The 23,387-nt window shown below is 37.6% G+C and overlaps 1 protein-coding gene and 1 non-coding gene across 2 annotated transcripts; one reads left to right on the top strand and one right to left on the bottom strand.

The window, feature by feature from the left end:
* The first annotated feature begins 4,240 nt into the window (after positions 1-4,240).
* On the top strand, positions 4,241-11,189 carry hoxc1a (homeobox C1a). The gene is made up of 3 exons (XM_061218751.1): positions 4,241-4,867; positions 9,956-10,074; positions 10,791-11,189. Exons 1-3 carry the CDS (start codon positions 4,243-4,245, stop codon positions 11,187-11,189), a joined length of 1,143 nt encoding a protein of 380 aa, XP_061074735.1. The 5' UTR covers positions 4,241-4,242.
* An 11,663-nt stretch (positions 11,190-22,852) lies between these two features.
* On the bottom strand, positions 22,853-22,948 carry trnar-ucu (transfer RNA arginine (anticodon UCU)). The gene is made up of 2 exons: positions 22,912-22,948; positions 22,853-22,888 (listed from the first exon to the last, which is right to left on the bottom strand). It is a non-coding gene; the product is annotated as a tRNA-Arg (tRNA).
* Positions 22,949-23,387: the final 439 nt, after the last annotated feature.

Genomic DNA, 23,387 nt, shown 5'->3' with positions numbered 1-23,387 from the left:
AGATGTAAGCACTACTGAAATATACTGTGGAACCAGCAATGTTGTTGCTAAAAACAATTGGCTCCGAAACAAATCAAAGTATCGAGATAACCATGGGTTAAAAAATTCTAATCATTCCCATTCAATGACTGAATTATGTTAGACTGGAAAACAACACAATGCAAAATAACACAGTACCAAATAAAGTGCTACCCCTGCCCAACTGTCCATAATGTAACAAAGGTCCTGGTGCACTTATTAAAAAACCACATCTAAATGAATAATGCATATGGTTGCATTTATCTCTTTCATTGTCTAGGCCTCTTTCTTTATCAACTAATAATGCACACTATCCTTGATTTGAGTAATGAATTTTATGCAGCTTGCGGCAAGCGTTCAAGTTTTCTATTGTTGCTTTTTTGATTTGCTTCCATTGTAAAATACCTCGATTCAAAATGTGCAAATACTGAAAAGGTAACACTTGGACAGTTACATCATTATTATTTTTTTACAGGTAATATGATTCAACTTTCTGACAGCACATGAACTTCAGTGGCACTGTCCTATACAGAAAGTAATTGGCTTAAATCCATAGTAGGTGTTACCTGAATGAACAAATTATTACATTATATAAAGAACTGTGTTTCTACTTTCACAATGATTTATGTTATGCATGAAATAACGTGACATTTTCAGTGTAAACTTTAATTTCATACTTTTCTTTGTATGTGCTTGTGCTTTCCTTTGGAAATCATTTGGTCAGCTAATGTGCTGAAAGGTATTGTTTTACAATGTAAAGCATTCCAGAAAAGATCATTTCTGGAGTCAGTAAGAATGGAAATCTCTAGAACAAGATCAGTTCATACAACTTAAACCACAGTTAAATGGTAGCATATTTGGTCACAAAATACCACAGTAATTAAAAAATTACACTGGTTGGAATACATACATTCAGTGAGCACTTTATTAGGTATTTATTAGACTTCTTTTTTTAGACTTATTGGTGTTCTGCTGCTGCTGCTGTAATGTGTGGTTATTTCAGTTACTGTCACCTTCCTGTCAACTTCAATCAGTCTGGCCATTCTCCTGTGACCTCTCTCATTAACAATGTGTTTCAGCCCACAGAACTGCTGCTCACTGGATGTTTTTTGTTTTGCACACCATTCCCTGCAAACTCTAGAGACTAGTGTGCATGAAAATCCCAGGAGATCAGCAGTTTGTGAGATAAAATGATCACTGAGTGTACCTCACAGTGAAATACATTGTGCCAATACAAGAACGTGATTACACAGCCACATAAATAAATAAATACATAAATAAATAAATAAATAAATAAATGAATGAATGAATGAATGAATGAATGAATGAATGAATGAATGAATGAATGAATGAATGAATGAATGAATGTGATGAAAATATTTTGTGAGTGAAAAGGATAACCACTGAATGGAATTTCAGCTGTTAAAATTCCTGCCCTGCTAGTCACCGTGATAGGCCAAAGAAAATGCTCACAGTTGTGCTGACAGTTGTGAATTGTGCCAATACTGATTGCTTTTATGAGACATAAATTAATCAAATTAAATATAACATTAAAATCCAAATAACCAACGTAACAGTGCATGGTCTCAGACATTACCTTAAACACTAAAAACAAGTTCACTGGCTTGGTGTATCTATATATTCTTTACAAAAATGATTTAATTCATGTCAGTAGTGTGCTGGCATTGACTATAATGAGACATATGAGAGTGATGATGATGATGATGATGATATTATATAATAGTTCTATAACAGTTTTGTGAAATGAAAAAAATGTCAAAACAAGACAACAGACATGTACACGCATTTCAGAATAATCAATTTCTTAAGGGCAGACAGACTTGAATGACATTTATTCTAGCAGAAGAAAACATTGCAGGTGACAGCACATGTCCCAAGTTACACGTTGGAGCCTTTTGTTACCTACTGCCTTTACTTTTGATAGTCTGAAGTGACTCAACAAAGTTATTTTCCAAAGTTATAACTGGCCTAAGAGCTATTCTCTGGTACATGTCTGTTTACTAGCGCTGGCCCTTACAGACAACTTCAGTGGGGCATTTTAACTGAAATCTCATTGAGCAGGTTTTAGTATGGATACACTGTCATGAAAGCAGTGATTTAACAGTGTGAACACTTTAAAGACCAACTACTTGGGTCGGAAATGGACACCACACCCGTGCAAGCATTAAGCACATGGAAAAGTGACTCATAGTCAGGATGATCAGCAAGGCCCAATAAGGAGTTACCACCTAACTGCAAGTGTACGAGATTACTTTTTTCTGTTCTTTCTTCACTTCAGTAAGCAATGTGCCAATTCACAACCTTTGAACCCAAAATCAGGTGAAAACTACTAATTTGAGATCAACTGAATGTTACCACTGTGTGTGCTGGTTTGCCCTGGGAAGGGATATGCATGAGGAATGGCATCATACATATGATCATACGATGTTGGAGTTGGATGACATTAAATATACGAGGGACCTTGTGCCTGTGTGTTTGAGTCTGATCCAGGGAGTTAAAATGCAAAGCAAATTCACCATCGACTGACTTCGCATAAAATCGATACTGGGCTAAGAGCTTTAATATTTTATGAGTCACAACTTGTTAATGCAGGAGGTCGGAAGCCGTGTCCGCAATCTGTGGAGTATTAAAAACCACGCCTTTTTAGATGGACCTTAAAGCCACTGTTTAAAATATAACGGCGGATGTATTGATGGTTGCATTTTTGAAGTTACCTTAATGAAGCGAATGAGCCGTGACTTCAACGGTAAACTGTGCAGAACGGTGGGTTTGAAGGCGGTGAGTCTGTAAATTGTATACAACCCCACGTTTATCAATATGAATATATCTCCCAACTACAGTGTAAAGGTAGCCAGATTAACAAGTAACCAACACATTGTTTAGTGTACTGAGGATATTTTACTTAATTCTGAAGCCTCAACAAATTATAGGAAGTGAACTGTTTGATAACCCGTTTAATTGTATTACTTGCACTCAGCAAAACAAAGCAGCGTGTCCAGTTTAATGGAGATGTTTTCCCGTTAGCCTATAGTAGGTTACTATGCAACTAACGAATGTATTTTTCAAAGGATATGTTTTATGGAATGACAGCCTCCTTGCCTCAGCGGAAGACATTTAAAATAACAAAACGAATATAACGGAAGCTGCAGGCCTCAGAGCCACAGAGCACAATGTGCTTTCGGCTAAATCGTAAAGCATTTTTATCGACTCTGACGTCTTGAAAACCTTGAAATTTGAAATACTGCTGACTAGCTGTGAATCAGTTTTGATATAGATTTTAAATCTGGGATAGGACTGGATCCTCAGTTTCTCATCAGCTTAAAATTGGACAGCGCGGAGTATGCTTAAAAGTTCATGCTTATGAAGTTTTCTATCACAACACTAGCCTGCAAAATTTAGCTACATGAAAGTTACGTCATTTAGGTATGATGTAGACGATGTGATGTAAAACATTTTATAATAATGCAAGAACTCTGTGAGTTCATTTGTCAATGGGCAGATAGCCCAATAACTGCTCTACTTATTTATTCTCCTTACACCAGCCTACATTTTCTTGGCATTCTCCATTGCATATGTTATATATATACTGTACAGACATATTGTAGGCTAGCCCACAGCATAGCATGTGACCTGGAATGTGCTGACAGAGCCTTTAGGCTCTTTTACTTTTTTCATTTCGATAAATTGTCTCTATATTTTGAATACTATCTAAAGGAAGGCCTGCAGAGGACCTAATGTGACTTCTATTTGAGTTGTCTATGTTCGAAGACATGTTGGCTAATTATACGAGCGTGGCCACTTACCATAATATACTCACCATGTCTGCCTGTTAGGAAACAGAGACACAAGGTCCATCCTGGGCGAAACCGACATAGAACAGATACCCTGCAAAATAATTACAGAGTGAAATAAGCGGTTTCGTCCACGTGTCTTGAAACACGGTAGTCGTTTGTTTCGCTTTGCCTTGAGTGAGTTAAATTACATGTAGCTTCCGTTGGTCCATTAAAATATCCCGTCCGCTAACATAGGAGGGGGGCAGAGTGCCATTGGCCAAAACTGAGAGGGCACGTCATCCCTTTCAATCGCGGATCGAATTTCCAGACAATATTTGTTTCCCCTTCGGCCGGTAGCACTGACCAAGTGATGCGTTGAATAAGTGCCGTGAGGACTGGGCGTCAAAGGGACGCGAAAGAAGCAAAGAAAATGAATTCCTACCAAGAGTTAATTTGTAACGGAGAGAGCAACGCACAGTACTCAGGTGCTTACCTTCCAACAGAGGCCAGGCTGCCACACTTGGACCAGAGGACAAGTTTAAAATTTAGCTGTGGGAGCGAAGAAGGGCGCTATGCACTTGGCACGGAGTTTCCCCTGCAGCACCGCGTCTCTTCATTCCCCAGTACCGCCCAAGCTCCTCCGCAGCACTATGGGTTTGCGAATGCGAGTGATGCTTTCCATGCCGGGAGTCTGCACATAGCCTTCGGGGCTACATCCGCCTATACGCAAAATCAGGGTTACTCATCCACGGCGACTTGCAGTCACCTCTCTCACCCGGCAACCTCTTACCCCGGCGCCCCGGATCAGGACTTCAACAGACATCAATACCAATCCACAAAGAAGATTCCAGCGAACTTACCCGGGCAGCACTCCGGACTGAGGTCAATTAAAACACATTCTCAGTTACACACTCAGGAAATAACAAAGATTCACCTGACAGTCACTGGCAGTCCCGGTAACTCGAGCGACGTCACTCAGCAACCTCAACCTGGCAACAGTTACCTTAACAAAACTTTCCAGTGGATGAAAGTTAAGCGCAACCAACACAGGGCAGGTGAGTTCAAAACGTGTGTAACATTCTAAAAGCAGAATAAACCTTTCCATTAATCTCTGCACTTCTGTGCGCGTGCACGTGTTGAAGAAACATAAATAAGCTTTTATTCTGTCTCCATTTCATATAATAGATGTATACGGGTCTTGCAAAACACAGCACACTTTTTTGCTAATAAGCCAACTTGTATGAACAGACGATAGTCTCAGTTACTGAAAGAACAGGAAATTGGTCTGAACAATCGAAAAGTTTACACTCACGGTGCCGTCAGTGTCACGCACTTGTGACAGTTGCGCCACTATAGTGATTGGCCTACAAACATAGCCAATTTATTTTTCCAGTACCCTCCTCAAAATGAACCCAGGTGTATATGACGTTCCAATAGTAGTTAATTTATTTGTGTATTTATATATTTACTTCGCCTACTTACTTAACGTATGCACCAATGTGGTTTTCCTTAGCTACATAATGCTGATGTGGAATTGGTTATATTTGGTCGTGAATCTATGTTTTCCTTAAATTATTGGACTAAGTTGTTAATGTGATGACTCCACCCCTGACCAGAATGACGTTAAATATGATATTATGGTCATTGGTGTGAAAGATCAATACAAGCGGTGCTGTTCAATGTGTATTTTTTCATTTGCATACGCGGCTGCATGGCTAGGCCGCTGACTTGTCCTGTGTACCAGTCAGATATCAGTTCTGATCCTTGCCCAAGTTCAAGCAAAAGGAAAGCCGTCAGTCATATTCGTAAAAAGGCACTTTTCTCTTTAAAAATACCCTTTCTCTTTTCTATTTTATATATTTATGGTTTTCTGAACATGCTCAAATGCAGTTCAGTTGAGGGCGCTGCGTTTAGGACATTTGATTGATTTATTGTAATAACGGCGATATTGCATACGTCTGCACTAACAGAGATTAATGGATGGGTAGATGGATGTACCTATAAACCTGGCGGCCAATCAAAAAAGTTAAGCCAAAGATCGATAATGAATTTAAGGCAGTCTCTTAAACTACCCAAAGTTTAGCAGTATAGTAGGCCTAGTCTCAAGCAAAAGTTAAAGTGGGTTTAAGTTATTTGCTAATTACGTAAATCACATTAATGTTTAAAAATGACATACCCAAAATCAAAAACCTACTATTCCTGAACCCTTTTGACTACAGGCGTTATCCTGGTCTCTTCTGAAAGGTAACCCTTTTCGATTTGTTTTCCAACTTTCACTGTATTTGAGTTACGGAAGCATTGAAAAGATTTTCTGTTTTTGACTGGATACAGATTATTGTTGCTGTGGCTTGCATAGAAACATAATGGAGCCAAATCACGACACTGGACAAATACCCTTTCAAATTTGATGACAATATCACCAAAAAAGAGCATTTTGCATAGTTTTTTTAAGCTATGTCTAGGTGGTTATCCAAAAAGGACATTTGGAGACTCCAAGACGACACATGAAAACTAAATGATATTATGGGTCTTATGAGGTGTAAAATTCAGCATTTTGCTTACTAAATTATACATTTGCACTTTCCCACCTGTCATCCACCCAAACTCCCTCTCTTTGCAACTATCCTCAGACAGCAACAGGTCAAGAAGATCATAAATCATAAGTACAATAATCACAATAATACCATATTGTATACTAATATGTTAATTGAGGCCCATTGATTTAAGTTTTTCAAATACCCAACCCCCATCAACAAGTCAAACACATTCCATGCTTTCACATGCTATTTATTATTCAAAAGCATGCTGGCTTTTTATTTAGAAGCATACGGAATAATAATAATGTTTTAGATGCTCACTGATATAAAATGGGGTCACGTCAAAATTCACTCTATTGTGTTGTCAAGGGTATTTTCACTGTCTTCCTCAGAAATATTCACTCAGATGATAGATTCCTTGGAACTCCTTCAGAGGAAGCCCTCTATTTAGACGTGGGCATCGACATTTTTATTTTATTATTATTATTTTTTTAATATCACGCTTTTTTGGCATAAAATCTCAAAAACCGGTTTTGCCGAAGGGCACTGTGTGCTTATTGAACATGCTACAGTTTCGTTAGGCAGGTGCAAGTATAACAAATTATACACAATTGGAAACGTAATGTCATTAGCTAAAATGCTTTTTAGTCGTCACTTCAACAACATGCCCGTTATCGGTTCTTTGATGAGCTTAAATTATACTGAATCTTCTTACACAAGGATGGGGGTAACGGATTTTCTCTGCAACTAAATTACAAATACTGTCCAGAGACGGTTGTACTTAGGCTCATCGTGTTCGAGAGATCGTAAACATATAACTTTATTAGAAGTATACGAAGGGGAAACCGACAACAGAAGATATATATATTAGAAACTATTATGCATTTGGTCCACTGGACACTTGTCATAAAAAGGAAACTGACATTGCCTTATTTCTTGTAGGATGTAGATTTCCAAAATACAGAGAAGGTGAGGTCCCCCCATACTTGTTTTACCACCCTCATGTTACAAAATAAGGAAGTGTTGTCGCTAAAGCAATGGAATGTTAAAATATGTTATACAGACCGTGAGTTTTAACGTTTTCAAAAAAAAAAAAACCCAAGGCCCAGCCCTGGATCAATGAGAATTAGGGTGTTAATAAATTAACATTATAATCGCTTGGCCTCATCTTTCTATTAGGCTACAAAACCTAGTTCTAAAATTACGGTAGGCCTATTTAAACAACATGAGTAGATTGTATGGAAAGAAGTAGGCCTACTGATCAGTTATGGCGAGCATATTAAACGTTATGTCAAACAAAACTGGTCGACTTCACACCTGTTAACCAAATAGACATAGAGATATAATCCTGAGGTAAATAGGCCGAATACGCTGTTGCGCATTGCCTAGCGTTGCGCTCGTTTGAAAACTGACGTTTTGGAAGTCACCAGTTGGGAAAATCCGTATCAACAAACGCGTTTTACGTTTGAAATGTGCCTATTACAATTAGGTTACATTCGTGTAAGAATAAACTTTAACTCAATAATCGAACTTCCAATTAACCGGTATTTTTCGGTGCCTAGGCCATGCCTTCCTGGCGCTATTGCTCATTTATGTCTTGACAGTATCTGAATAACTGGGCTGGATGCCCAGACGACTGGACGAATGAGTATCGACCTCATCAAACCCCCCTCCTCCCCCCCTTTCTCGATCACTCCCTCACTCCATCTCTCTCTGCTTCTCCCTTGTGCAAATTCTAAAACGACAATATGATCTCATTCTGGCCATTTCAAATGAAATCAAAAGAAAAGGCAGAGTTTTTCTAATTTCTATTGATCCTGTGCGTTAGTGGGTGTGCGTGGGTGTTTCCAATATTTCCAAGACATCAAATAATTTGGTTTTGCACATGTATACATTTGGAAATTGCTCACCTGGTCTACATTCAGATTAGGGAGAACAGACATTTATCATTACAAAAGTTCATATATCATTGAGGAATATCTGGCCTTCTTCATAGTCATCTGCTTCCTTGGGCAATGAGCATGCAATGGGGCTGAATGAGAGCACTTTGTTCTCCCAGCAAAAGTCTTGAGCCACAAATGAAAATGTTATGATGGAAACAGCCACTGGCTCTCACTTTGGCAGGCAGTTGAAAGACAGCTTGTTATATTTCCATTAGATTGTCCTAGTAGACTTTTCTATTCCTGTGTGTCGGCATCAGCACATAACTTGTGTTCCCATTAAGCACCTTTGTAGAACATAAACATTAAACGCCTTGGAAGAGAATAATTTTATCCCCGTTGTGGCAGATTATAACTAGTCGTAACACTCATAAAGGCTTTAAAATGGCAATGTACACTGTCAGGTGGCCATTATGAGTTACTAATGCTCATGAGGGGTGTCTGTCTCCATAATACAGACAGTTTGCAGCCCAGTTTATGAATAGGGTCAACTGTCCTCATTATTCTGCCCTTGGTGTAGTTGTGGCCAGATACAACAACATACAAGTGAAGAATGGGGAAGGGTGGCACCTTTGGTGATTTGAACCATTCTTTTGGAGAAGCAGGCATAAGTAAGTAATTATGTTAATTAATTGTTTTTTTTCTTCAAACAGGGAGAGCAAGAGAGAGCATCATTCTTTTTTTGGCATAACAATGTGTTTTCAGGGCTTCCTTTGATATCTGTGAAAATTGTACTTGTTTCTTTTAACCAGTAGTATGTTTTACATCTGATAGAAAGGTATTGCTTCTATAAAAGGTGTCTATTTCATGCATTTCCCAAATTTTTCAACCAGGAGGTACAGCTGTCTAGAATAATGTCCAATCCTTGCTGCGTTTGAATGACAGTGACAATTCCTTTCCTATTTGCAGATAGTGTAGCTCAGAAGGTTTCTCTAACTCACTTTGTAAAATAATGATGTGTTCTGGAGACTGCAAGGCAGCAAATTATCGGCAGTATTATGGCACAGGGAGGTAGGGTTTTGGTCACCAGGATGGCCTCGGCTTCACTGCTCAATAGTGACACCTCTGGTGAACTTCCTGTGCCAGCTGTGTTTGTGTCAGCTATTGAGCACCTCAGCTGGTGAATAGAAAGTTCAGTTGAAACGTGAATAGCAGCTAATTCCAAACATTTCGTACATGTACATGTTATGAGGGTAAATAGTATACTCTTTAGCATGATAACAACTTTGAGTATTTTTTGACACAAGAAGGGGAGACCGGTTATGGTTGAAACAACAGGTTAGGTGTAACGCCATCAATTTGAATATTAAGGGATGAGTTGTGGCAATGTGATCACTTTTGTCCAGACCGATATACCCTTTTGAGCTCACAGGAGATGTTTAATGACTCTGTATTACATATTTGTTGTTTTAAGCCTAAACTAAATATTTTGAGGTACAGAAGTAATAATTATCATCTCATCTATTTTCTGTTTAGCAGTCACAATATTGTAGGTAAAATGGTTTAACTTGCATAGCTGTAACACTTTCTCTCGTGAAATGTGATGCTTCAAATTCATGCTAGCTTCAAACCTACATGCTAAAATAGCTGCCTCTGTACTGCCTTCCCGGGTTGGGGATGGTTGTGACACCTAAGTCAGATTGAAACTCATTCATTTATTTCTTAGCATGCCTGGCAATGGAAGAGGAAAACAGACAGGGGTGTCCCAGTCGACACACTAAAGCACTACATGGACAATCAGTGGACATAATCACTCACACATGCACACGCAGACACACTATTGCAGTATATTGTTTTAGAAAGATTTTACATTTAAAGACTAAAAAGCATCATTTATTTTATTTGAAATATATATATTTGAAATGGTTTTTGAAATGTTTTTTTTTTGTTTTGTTTTTTACAAATTATGTTGGAAATAGGCTTTTTTATATTTCATGTTTAAGAATAAATGTCTTTACTTTTCATTTATTTTATTTATAAGAATGCACTTTAGGCCCATGTACAAGTTCTTGTGTAAGTGTAATAGTATGATTTAAGCAAATTTTCTGTTCCTGTTACATCCATCCCCAGCTAGTGTTACAACTCAACCCAGTGGCGGGGTAGGTTGAATGCTCACATAGTATATAGTAGATGGTGTCTAAATGACTAGTATTTGTAGCAGACAAATGTGGGTAGCTTATATCAAAGCTTTTTTGAGAGCTCTAGCATAAACACTCTTTGAGTTATACATGTTGGAGAAAAATGTGTTACAATTCTCCCTAGTCTCCCCTCCTAGTGCTGCCCTCCCAAACTGACTGTGAATGGAACTGGCCTAATAAAGAATTCTATTATTTTACAAATGTGTCCTTTTAGCATTTTCCAGTTGCATCCTTCTGTCAGTTCCCAGTTGCCCGTGTTAATGACTTTAATGAAAGTAGTGCATGTTTATGTAATTCCTCACAAACGTTTACACACATTTCAATGGAAATATCTTTGCAGTAAAGTCATTCCCGGGGGTGAAGTACTTTGGCCTGGGGCTTGGTGTCCACGCTGATTGTGACGGCGGCAGGAGTTTTGTGCGGCGAGGGCAGCCTCCCGTCGGCAGCGCTCCGAGGACCAACTTCACCACCAAGCAGCTGACCGAGCTGGAGAAGGAGTTCCATTTCAACAAGTACCTGACGCGGGCCAGGAGGGTGGAGATCGCCAGCTCCATGCAGCTCAACGAGACTCAGGTCAAGATCTGGTTCCAGAACAGACGGATGAAGCAGAAGAAGAGGGAGAGGGAGGGGCTTGTGTTGGCACCACCGGCCTCATCAGGAAGCGGGCCGGAGGACTCGCCGTCCGAAAAGTCAGACGCCAGCTCCTCTCCAGCCCCCTCCCCCCCCCCTGCCCAAACCCTTGCCCCCGGACACTCTAACTAGTGCTTCAGCACCTTCCATACAAACCGAGGTCTGTTGTCTTGCCTCTGCTGCTGCCATGCCATTGTGATTTTTGAAATATATTCTGTGTGCTCTGTATGGAATCAACATTTGTATTTAGCTTTGACTTGCATGTAAGTGCAAGTGCATTTTCTTCCCTTCACAAACAGCATTCACAAAAAAACGATGTATTGAACTACAAACTGTGCTCCAGACCAAAAAGAATGTGTATACTTGCATTTCTTTTTAAAGGTAAAGGGCATATATTGACTGAATCCAAGCATATACCAGCTTATAATTATTAACTCATTGTATGCTATGCTACTGGCAGATTGCATGTTGTACTCACAGCGTAAATGTATGTGTGTGTGTGTGTGTGTGTGTGTGTGTGTGTGTGTATGTGTATGTATGTGTATATATATATCTATATATATATATATATATATATATATATATATATATATATATATACACATACATATATATGCAATATTTACAAACTTTAGGTAGAAAATTATCATTTGATACAACCAACAACCATGTTAACGTAAAATTAATATTAATGTGCACTTTCTAATGTCAGGGTTGTTCAGTGTTTTCCTCTATACCAACGTGGAAACGGTAGAAAAAAGAGAAACAAGTTTAATTACTTGCATGTTTTATCAGTGCCTCTTATCAGACAATGGAATATGCTATGCACAATCTATCGATTTACCAATACAACCGTCGGAAAATGTTTTCCTTTTTAAGGTTGAGCCTTTAACGTTACACAAGCACAAGCACATACTAGCATTTTTTGGGGGGTTGAAATGGATATATGTATATATGTTCTTACTTCATGCTATATTTTTATGTATTTTTGTTGAAAGTAATTTAATATTTAACGTTTTGAGTGTCACAATTGCATTTATGCAAGAAACAGTTAGGCTAGCTGTTTTTTTGTTTGTTTGTTTTTTCAGTATTTTATTACAACTCATCTTGATTGCAGTTTTCAGTAGTGAAAAATATTACTTGTCGAGGAGACCGGGGCACAACAAAACACGGGGCATGTTGAAACATGGAGATTTTGAATAGTTGCATTTGCAAGAATGATGGGTTTGTTTTCACTTATGTATTGTAGCAACGCGCTTCTCATGTGTGAGTGGCTGGATGATTTGAAAACTTCCATCAAGTTATTAACAAATCTGTGTTTTAGCACATGTAGTTTCACCAAAATATTTTTAGAATTACGGATGATATGTGACCGCCACAGGCTTCAAATGTACATCATTTAAATCACTGTCTTGTGGGTTAAAAGACTATAGATCTACACATGTCACGAGCAAGCAGAAACTGTGAGCCTTGCTGGAGTCCAACTAGCGCAGCTGGGGCACGTTGGAATGCTGTGTTCCAACATGCCCCCACCTGTTTTAAATGCATCAGCCACAATAACTTTTACTGTAACGTTGTCTATTCCATGTAGACCATGCATTTATTCGGTCCGATTTAGCACTCGCTCTTATCAATTTCTTCCGAGACATCAATTTCATATAAATTGTGTCATATGCGGTACATACAACATTATACACAATTTATACAAGACCATTTTTCGATTAAAAATGTAAACGGTAAGAATTGTTGAATTCACGAGCTTTGTCCAGTCCATTTTTGACATTTTGGACGCTGTTTAAACTTGCCCTGTAGCCGAGGCACGTTGGATCAGTTTCACTCCCGCTGCTTTCGACTGAACTGTAATCGCCAGGAATGTCCTAGAACTGTACCGATGGTCTATAGTCATAGCAAAGACATGTATCTTCTTTCTGGATTAAACATATTTGCTATAATGTGTATATATTTTTTAATTACAACGAGTTTGGTTGTTCTCCGGTCTCCCCTACCTAAAACTGCAAAAAACGTGTTGCAATGTGTTGATTTAAGTGTGAATCTATTTAGGCACAAGTCAGCTAATGTAAATTATGTTCCGAAAGAAAATGCCTCTGCAGGTGAACCGTTTGTATGGTCTATTCAGGAGTCTATAGCATTAACCGTTTAAAAGGAGTGCCTTGAAATTGCCCTTCAGCGACACACACGTTTGCAATTAATTGGCATCAAAGTGCATAGAGCAACACTACTGTTGAAAAAGAATACTGTTATACTGCACGCGCAAGTCGATTTAGAAAACCTTTCATTGATGCACAAGCATTTCAGGCTACACTTTGAACTGTTTCCCATCAAACTCCCAGCACATCATTTTCCAAGTGATTTCGTTCCCTCGGTTGTTAATTGAAGTCTATATCCACCGTAGGCCTACACCACCTGCCTATAAATATACAAAAATGTTGCAACAATTAGTTCTATAGCGCGGACCAAAGTATGTTTATTTGGGTTCGCTAGTTGATTAGTCTGGATAAGTTTACGTTCGTTTTCCACGAAATGTGGCAGATTTATGTACTAAATCGAAACAATATACCGTATAATTGGAGATTTGCTCTCTTAATAAGATGCTCGCCATATATCATAAGAAACAACAGTGCGGTAAAGTTCGTTTTTGCGGTCAGTCGATTATAGCGCCCTAGTGGACTAAATTCCCACAATGCACTGTCAATTTGGAAGCATCCGTGCTTGTAACATACAGATATATATATTATATATTATATATATATATATATATATATATATATATATATATATATATATATATATATATATATATATATATATATATATATGAAGCCAAATATTCCCCAATTTATATATATATATATATATATATATATATATATATAAATTGGGGAATATTTGGCTTCACGATTTGAAAGTCGATCACAATATATCATGACCCAGAACTGAAGTCCACCCGTCAGATCATTCCGTTAATATGATTTCCTTCGACGTCAAAAGGCGACGTGTTTGTAGCAATCTCATTTTCTTGGATAACACTTAATTATTTTTCCCCTATTTCTATTCGCCCTTTGTGTTTCATATTTGTTGTGCTATAAAACTGTTCATTATCATTGTTAGAGTGTGTTTGATAGACAGGATTGGGTGTGATTTAAAATGGCACACAATTGGCATATTTTTACAATTGGACGTTTCCTGCGTACACATGTTTTTGCGTCCTTATGCGTAATTAAAATATCATGACCTCAACGTATTAATCGGTTTCTGTTTTGGGGATAGGCAGCAACAATAGGCCTATGAAGAAGTCTTAAGTGGTTTGAAATATAGCCTACAGTCAATGACGAAAAAAGAAACATAATATGTTATTGCTCCAAGTAGGCTGCCCATAAATTAACCAAATGCGTTGTTCTCACAGTCTCTTAAAATAAATAATTGAGTGGACTTATTTAATTTATAATATATTGGCTAACTGTAGCCTATACTCTTGTACCTCTTTTTTGAAAGGACTGGGTGTTCAAAAATAAACCAGACCATTTACTATTAATTTAACCCAGAAGTTAGTTGTTCAACGCTTAATGCGCTCTAATGCGTTTTTCTAATGTATTTTTCAGGCCCAGATACAATGAATTTCAAATGGATGAAAACTGATTTAACTGTGGGCGCCCTTGTCAAATGTCGCTAGAACGGTGCAAACGATGTGCCTATTTGTGGCGCTGAAAGACACTGTTACTTGCTGTCAATTTTCTTGAAATGTGTCTTCACTGCATAAGGTCATAATGTGGTGATATGTTTTTGAATATGCCTGGATCACTTGAAATTAAACCTAAGACATTAGCGATAGAGATACAACTTGTAACTTACTACTTTCTGTATTATATAACTTTTATGGCCTATTATAAATCGCAAATACGTAGGCCTACAAGTAACACCGCAGTTTCCTTCCAGAGATTAAATTATGAAGAAAAAATAAATTGAACGCTTGCATGCCGTGAGATAGAAGCCTAGAGCCTTGAGTGTGATATCGAGATCTGAATGAATGTCCTAAATGAAAAGAAATGTCATTCAAGATTTTTTTTTTGTAAATCTCGAGTTCATCACCTGCTTCACCTTTTTTTTTAAAGAAACTGCATTTTCTAACAATTCCCTGAAATCAATTAATGCAAAAATGTTGAATGCAAATAAAATGAATGTTTTATATAAACATGTGACATTTATATGTGTCTATGTCTGGACATTTCTCATCAGTTCGAGTGACTTGGAGTTCACTAAATTAAAACGTGTCTTTAGTGTTGATGGATACGTTATTGTGACATTATTCCATTCTTTCAGTCAAAAAGTTCATGATGAGATCGAAAATGTAATATTTCTACAAACGTAGAGTTGCTCTGCTAACTGAGCCAATGCTCATAATTGTTACAACAAATATTATATTTTTAAAATGACAAAATTACTGCTAGGGAATTTCACAAGGATAAAACATTGTGACATGTTTGGGGGAGATTAAATTGGGATTAAAGAACAGTATTTTTAAACAGGTTATTTGCATATTTCGATAGATATGCCAAGGTTGGTCTATATAAACTATGGTTCTTAATAATTATTTGTGGTTGGAACGGTTAGGCTATAAGGTTAAGATAATCGTGTTTTAGTCTATGTACTACTATACTATAAATATATATATATATATATATATATATATAGCCACAGAACCGCATTTCTGTGCGATGTATAATTCAAAGCAAACCATTAATGAGATAGATCTCTCGAATAAATTGTCTTTTTTATTTTGTTTTTCTTTGTTTTACATTGATATTTCGTCCCGTTTGCTTCTGAAGACATTTTTTTATTTATTATCAGTAGCCTAATGGTGATGTTTTATTGTCAATGGCATGTAAACACTTATCTTGACAGAATGAATAACATATTTGATTTACTCTAAATTGATTGATTGTGCACACTTAAAGATATTAGTACCACTAGTAGCCTACTACAACCTTAGTTGAAATACGACCACAATACTGAAAGCCAGTTTGAGCAAAATAAGTTCATATAAAAACACAAATAACACATTGCGCGATAATTGTGAAAGACTTATGAAATTAACTTATGAAACATTATTTAAATAAAGGGCCACGTCTAAGAACAGACAAATATTATTCCATTTCCAGGTTCCAATCCGGTAAAATGTGGTGTATTTCATTTATTTTGGTTTCCAAAAATCACAATCTTCTGATTCACTTATTGACATTCTTTAAATCATTGGCCAATATCACTGGATATTTTGGTGTACTACCATAGAGGAAAGTTGATTTCGTTCTTGGGACTGTTTAGTTATCAAAGAAAACCAAGAATTAGAAAAGGTGTAGCCGACTGGTGTGGATCTGTCTGAGTCTGATCTATATGTTAATTCAAATTTCTTGATTTAACGCATCAACAATTATTCAACATCGTGCCCAAAATTCTAAATCACAGTTTCTGAGTATACTTCTTGTGTCATATAGCAAAGGGAAAATGTGATTTAAATTAAATAAGGGCATGTGATAGCCAATCAAAAAGTATAAATATGCATTGTATGCTATCGCAAGTAGTTGTAAGGATGAATGACTTATTCCTAATTACATAACATTTAGACACTTATCCATACAAATTATAATAATTCCGTCCGACCGATTTGACCTTAAATTGTCTTATTCTTCGTTTAAGCTTTTAGTCCACTTTGCTTTTTTTACTCAATTTCGACCATGAGATTGATGACAAATATTAAAGACCATTTAAACATTTTATTCACCGTATGTGAATGCCCTACGAAACAAAGCCTCAACAAATAGGTTAGCCTAACCCGGATTTTAAACTTGAGAGATGAGCAAACACAAATGCCAGCACCCCTTACTCTGAATGTATGTATAGCCTAAAACCATGCAGATGCATAAAGAGATTAAGATACGGTTTTTGAGGGAGCTGTGTGATGTGTAAAGAGAAAGTGAACTGAATGTACGTCATAGAATGTGTGCATGAGTGCACTTTTTATTTGCTTTCACCACTTTCTAAAGCCCATATAAAATATATTTACCCAGTTGGTTATTTCATTCAGTTTCATGATATCTCAAGTAGGTCTTCCACCTATTTTCCTGTTAGAGCTCCAACTTTGTATGATTGTATAATGAAGCATTGGCTTATAGCCTATGCTATAACGAATTTTGTTTACTCCCTAGTTCAACTTTGACCTCTTGACCTCTCACTCGCCTGGAGACAATGCTGACCCGGTCACTGGCTGTCGGGGAGTCAAGAGTCTGCATTCATTTGCACTAAGTTTCCAGAAATTCAGGAGGCCTTTTAATCAATTATCTAGCGAATGGCTCTGAGGTAACATTTGTTTTCATTACAGGCCAGGTCCAATACTTTCCAAAGATTCGAAATGCCACATCTTGCTTCAAGAAGGCTTGAGCTATATTCTAGTCTCTGTTACTGCAACACCAAAATATATATGGTTTTTCGTTTATTTGCTTTGTTACTATAAACATAAAAATCTTTAAATGAGATAATAATAATAATAATAAAAATAATAATAATAATAATAATAATAATAATAATAGCAATAGCTGTTCTCATTATTATTATTGTTGTTATTATAATTATCATTATTACTATTATCGTTTATGTAGCTGTTAGTTTCAAGACGGTGACTACAAAATAACATTAACCAACAGAGGAAGAAGAAGCCGCACTATTGCGCATTAACTTCAGTTGTGTATGTTGATTCACCATTTAAAATAATATTTAGTCTGGGACTAATCTGTGTCTGCAAAATTGGCCCTATTCACCTGCGATAGGATTATATATTATATGTCCGCTATAATAGACCAAATGAACGGAAACACCACAAAAACTGTCCAGCGTGTGAAAGTCCCAAAACCGCTAGCATGAATGATATGATGAATGCAGCTTTCCAACTGGATATTACTTGTCTATGTGTCTTAAGCGTACCATAGTGTAGCATTTTATTTTTATTTTGTTAATAGTAGCCTTTTCTCATTTACAGACAGGCCCTGCTTTAAAAATGAGGATTGGTTATGTGGCCTATACAGTGTCAACCAACTTTGCAACGGATGTCATAAATCTGCCCATAGTCTGCTGTTTTGGTTTTGTCTTTCTTAGCCTATAGTTTTGATTCGTACTGGTAACCACGTAAGGTATGTCTACAAATATCAATTACTTTCAAATAAATTGTCTCTATATGACATTTGTTAAAGGACAAATCACTATGAAGAACGCTAGCCTATTTACAGACGTTTTCGCTCGGGTCCGAGCCAATCGATGTTGGAGTCCCATTTGACGGATCGTGACAGTCTTGCTAGGCTACATTAAGATCATCGATTTGATGTTGCGCATTATATTAATCGTGTATGAAAGACACTTCATTAAATAAACGGGGGAAATCACTTATTTTAGATTAAATGTTTTGAAACTCCTTACGTGCTCATATACTTTAAGGGACAATTCCTGAAATATATTAAATGCAAAATCTAGTCAGTTGGCTTGGGTAGATGCGTAATTATGACCTTTCTGACATTCCTATTCTATTTTTAAAAAGATACGTAATAGCCTATATAAGTATTTCGGGTTTTACAGTCTAATTCCAGCCAATATGAAAAGACAGCTCACATTTAAGGTTATCGTAATTTCGGTGGGAATTAGCATAGATCCAGGTAGGTGTGTAGTTTTGTCTGCGCATTAACAAACATGACGGATATTTGCCAGTTTAATCCCACACTTGCACAGAATTGCCCTTTGTGCTGTTCTCTTTAAATGAGGGATTAAACGACCTTTTTATGCGGGAGCCTGTCATTGTGATGGCAGAACTGGTGTCTTAACAATCGAAGGCGAGCTGAGCAAGCATTTCCTAACCTAAGCATGGCATTGATTGTCCCCAAATCATGGGCCTTTTCGTGCGGACGTTTGCTAGAAATCTTCTGAGCAGATGTTGTGATAGACACGGTGACATGGGTTGCAGGTTAAAAACTCCATGCTCGAACATCATACCGAAGCGCAAGGCCTTCATCCTGCTCCTTATCAACAACGTTACATAGTCAATGTAGACTATAATTCGGTGTCTACAAATAAAACAGGAAGTTACATCCATAGTGATAATATAAACATTTAGTATATTAATTTGCATTTATTTAGGCTATGTCAGTATATTTAATCGTACTGTTAGGCTGTGCTAACAGATATGGGGAGCACATTATTTTGCATGGCAATTGTGTAACGCGCAGAAAGTAGGCTATTATGTTTCGGGCTGCCTCATATTGAGTTAATTTCCTTGAACGCGAAAAACGACAAGGCGCGTTGTATTTGCAGCATTTTCAAATAAACTGGTTCAGAATAATTTGATTTTAATCTATAATAAAAAATATTAAACCTGTATCAGTCACGAGATACATAAGTGGCGTTTTCCTTCCTGTATTGTTACAGAGAACAAATCAAGATGTATTTGGGCAGGAGCACAATGTAAAGATTACGTCATGCCTCTTCTGGCCACATATTCGTCATATTCGTTTGAAAATATTCATCAAATGAATTGTGCCATTTTGTTGCTGAAAGGGCAGATTACTGCAAGCTAATTAACTCACAAATGGAAAGCACTGTTCAAATCAAATATTGTTGGCATGAAAACTGAGATGGGCAGGTGCACTGCATGCAGGCTGGTTCTTACAACAAGTATTTTAAAAGACTTATTAAATTAAATAAAGCAGTGAATTCACCATCTCAATTCTTTCTTTGATTATTATTCATTGTGGTGATTTGGTTATCATGCTGGATAACCACAGCCTGTATTTTACAACATATTATTGAGTTCTTATTATCATGATAGCTGCGCAACTGTGCTGTGCAGACGACACTAGTTGACTGAAGAGCTTAGCAGTTTATAACAGTTTATGCTATTTTTTGGTGAAAACAGAATTGTGTCTTAAAAAGCATTTACTCTATTTCTAACAGCACAACATATGGTCATTTAATATATTCATGCACAAATGCACAATGCAAATGACATTACATTGCAAAAGCAGCATGGCGTTGCTTTTTTCACAGGAGCTATGGGTGCTGAGATGGTGTTATTCACATTTCTTGTCTAGGTGGTGCCAGCCCACTGAGGGATGACCAGTGGTCCCAATGCCCTTCTCTGTCAGTCAGCACTCCTCCATTTGTTTTACTTCAATGGCTGTTTTCAGCTGGCTTGGCACACAGTACTCCTGTAGGGAAACGTCTGCTGGTTAGCCTTGGATGCCGAGCTCTACTTGACGCTCTAACACCCTGCTACATTTGCTTACCCCCCTTTTTCTGGAGACATCATCAGCTGAGAGCAGCCTGTGTGCAGCATTGATCCCTTAACTGAAATGTACCTTTTGTGACAATTCAAATGCAGGTTTTGCCATTCAACGGCACACACAAAAATGTTCAAATGAGGCAGCATTGGTAGCTGTGAAAGCTTGTGGGAATTTTGATCAAGAATATTTAATATACAGTACATGTTGCATCTGCACTTCTCAGGCTTATTTCTATCATGAAACATACTGCTGTTTCATTCTTAACACAACCCATAATTGAAGCTCTGAACTGAAGTTACAAATATCAATTATGTGTGTGTGTGTGTGTGTGTGTGTGTGTGTGTGTGGGTGTGTGCAAACAGACTAACGATTTTAGTGTATTCAGAGAAGAGATTTAGTTAACCAGTATGTACACAGACATTGAGTGAGTCTTTTAACTGAGAACTACTACAGTGCCATAAATAGTATTAGTCCCATTCCTGATTTCCTGTATTATTGCACATTTGTCACATTAAAAGGTTTCAGATCTTTATAAAACAATTAATATTAGACAAAAAGAACACAAGAATATGACAAATCGGAAGTTTAGCCCACTCTTTATTGCAGAGCTGCTTTATTTCAGACATGAATTTGAGCATGAACTGCTCGTTTCAAGTCCACAGCATCTCTTGAATTCAGGTAAAGATTTTGACTAGTCCACTCCAAAGCCTTTTCTAAGACTCTGGGTCTCCACCAAGCTACAATGAGATCCATTATCTCTAAATGGGGAACACTTGGAACAGTGAGGAATCTTCCCAGGAGTGATTGGAGCCTGCCAACATTTCTACAAGGGTGCAACGACGACTAATAGAGGAAGTCACAAAATCTCACAAGGACGTCCCTAGAACTGCAGGCCTCTCTAACCTCAGCTAATGTCAGTGTCCATGACTCCACAATATACTCAGTGAGCGCTTTATTAGGTATTATACATATTTTTTAGACTTATTGGTATCCTGCTGCTGTAGCCTATCTGCATACCACTGTTGTAATGTGTGGTTATTTGTGTTACTGTCATCTTGTTTGATCAGTCTGGTCCTTCACCACTGATCTCTCATTAACAAGCCATTTTTTGCCTGCGGAACTGCTGCTCACTGGGTGTTTCTTGTTTTCACACCATTCTCTGCAAACTCTAGAGACTGTGGTGCATGGAAATCCCAGGAGATCAGCAGTTTCTGAGATAAAAGAACATCATACCAACAGTCAGTCAACTTGCAATTTTACAAAGAATCATGAATTCTGCTCTGGACCAGAACATTCTAAAGGAAAATGTCCAGTCATCTGTCTGTGTGCTGAAGCTGAAGTGTAACTGACTAACTGGGTTATGCATCAAGACAATTATCCAAAAGACAAAGGCTTGCTGAGAAAAAAAAAGTTTTGGAGTGGCCCTTACCTGAACCCAATAGAGATGCTGTGGCTGGACCTGAAATGAGCAGCTCATGTTCGAAAACCTACCAATATGTCTTAATTCTGCAAAGAAGAAAATCCCACCACAGGAATGTGAAAGACTGATATCGAACTATAGGAGGCGATTGGTTGCAATTATTGCTGCGGTGCAACAGATATTAAGTTAAAGAGGGCTATTACTTTTCCATAGGGGTGATTTTGGTGTTTGATACCTTTTGCCATTAAATAAATGGAATGTAGACCTTTTTTTTTCTTCATAATTTTCGTTTAGTTTGTCATTTTAGTGTTGCCAAAAATACCAGATGAACGCATACTAACGCCGTATGTTGTGATTGGAATCAACATCTTTCCGAACCAGTGCTCTGTGAGCAGAATGCACTGACCAAACACCGAGAAGACCTCGTGCACAGTCACGCACGTTTTGCCATTGCGTGATCGAGAGCGAGCGCGTTGAAAGCAACAAGCGATTCACACATTACTTCTATCAAGCAATCCGTTATCTGTCTAAACGGAGTGTTGGCAAGCTCGTTTGAGGAACGGCTTTCCTAGAAACATTACACAAATGAGTTTCTATTTCATTCGAATGACGTCACCTAAATCTGAGCCCGAAGCGGTTACTTTTTCTCACCGTTAAATCGATTCACAAGTGCAGTTAACTGGCTAGCTACTTTCCTTAGCTTAGGCTACGTAGTTAATTTGATTGCTTGCGAGCTGAATATAACTTAAATAGACTAAGCTTCATAGCCGAGTAATACGGTATGTTACTTCTAAAATGAGATATAATACCACGACGGGAAAGTGGGTGTCCACTAACATTATAAAGACGAGGATAAGCGACAACAAATCCAAAGTCTGTTATCTGCAGCTTATTATGTAAGTTAAGCGAAATCAACTTACCTTAAACAGTGGTTGGTTATGTTGTCCATTGAGTTGTTTTAAGGCTGTGTACTTGGTTTAAAATGGCACAATTCGCAGATGACGCAGAATATTGTTGCTACTCCTTTAAATGCAAAAGTTCGACTCTGGTGGGACTCGAACCCACAACCTTTGAATCACTTCTTTGAATCGTGCTTAACTAGAAGTCCAATGCGCTATCCATTGCGCCACAGAGCCAGTTACTGCAGCTGGGGCTGTTAGGGGGTCTTAGACTAATTTGACATATCATTCATTGTTTTCTCTTAACATCTTAATAAAGTTGTAGTTCAGACCAAACATCAGAATAGGGAAGAAATGTAATTTAAGTGAGATTGATCATGGAATGATTGTTGGTGCCAGGGTGGGTGGTTTGCATATCACATAAACTGCTGATCTCACACACAACAGTCTCTACAGTGTGTTTACAGGAAATGGTGCTAAAACAGTGGTATGCAGAAGAGCATCTCTACTTATGTAAATGTAAATCTCTGAATGCATAACATGTCAAACACTGAAGTGCATGGGCTACAGCAACAGAAGACCAATAAGTCCAAATAAAATGTAAGAAATACCTAAGAAAGTGAAATAAAATTATTATTATATAATATTAATATATACAATATAATAATATATAGAA

Source organism: Conger conger, chromosome 14 (genome assembly GCF_963514075.1).
Source record: "Conger conger chromosome 14, fConCon1.1, whole genome shotgun sequence".
In the NCBI taxonomy this organism is placed as follows: Eukaryota; Metazoa; Chordata; class Actinopteri; order Anguilliformes; family Congridae; genus Conger; species Conger conger.
This window is presented reverse-complemented; position numbering and strand designations above follow the sequence as displayed.

Bases quoted from the DNA above. Each gene is read 5' to 3' on its own strand.
- hoxc1a (XM_061218751.1), top strand. From the start codon at position 4,243: ATGAATTCCTACCAAGAGTTAATTTGTAACGGAGAGAGCAACGCACAG. The intron at 4,868-9,955 runs GTGAGTTCAAAA...TTTATTTCTTAG, and splicing joins GCGCAACCAACACAGGGCAG to CATGCCTGGCAATGGAAGAG. The intron at 10,075-10,790 runs GTATATTGTTTT...CCGGGGGTGAAG, and splicing joins CACGCAGACACACTATTGCA to TACTTTGGCCTGGGGCTTGG.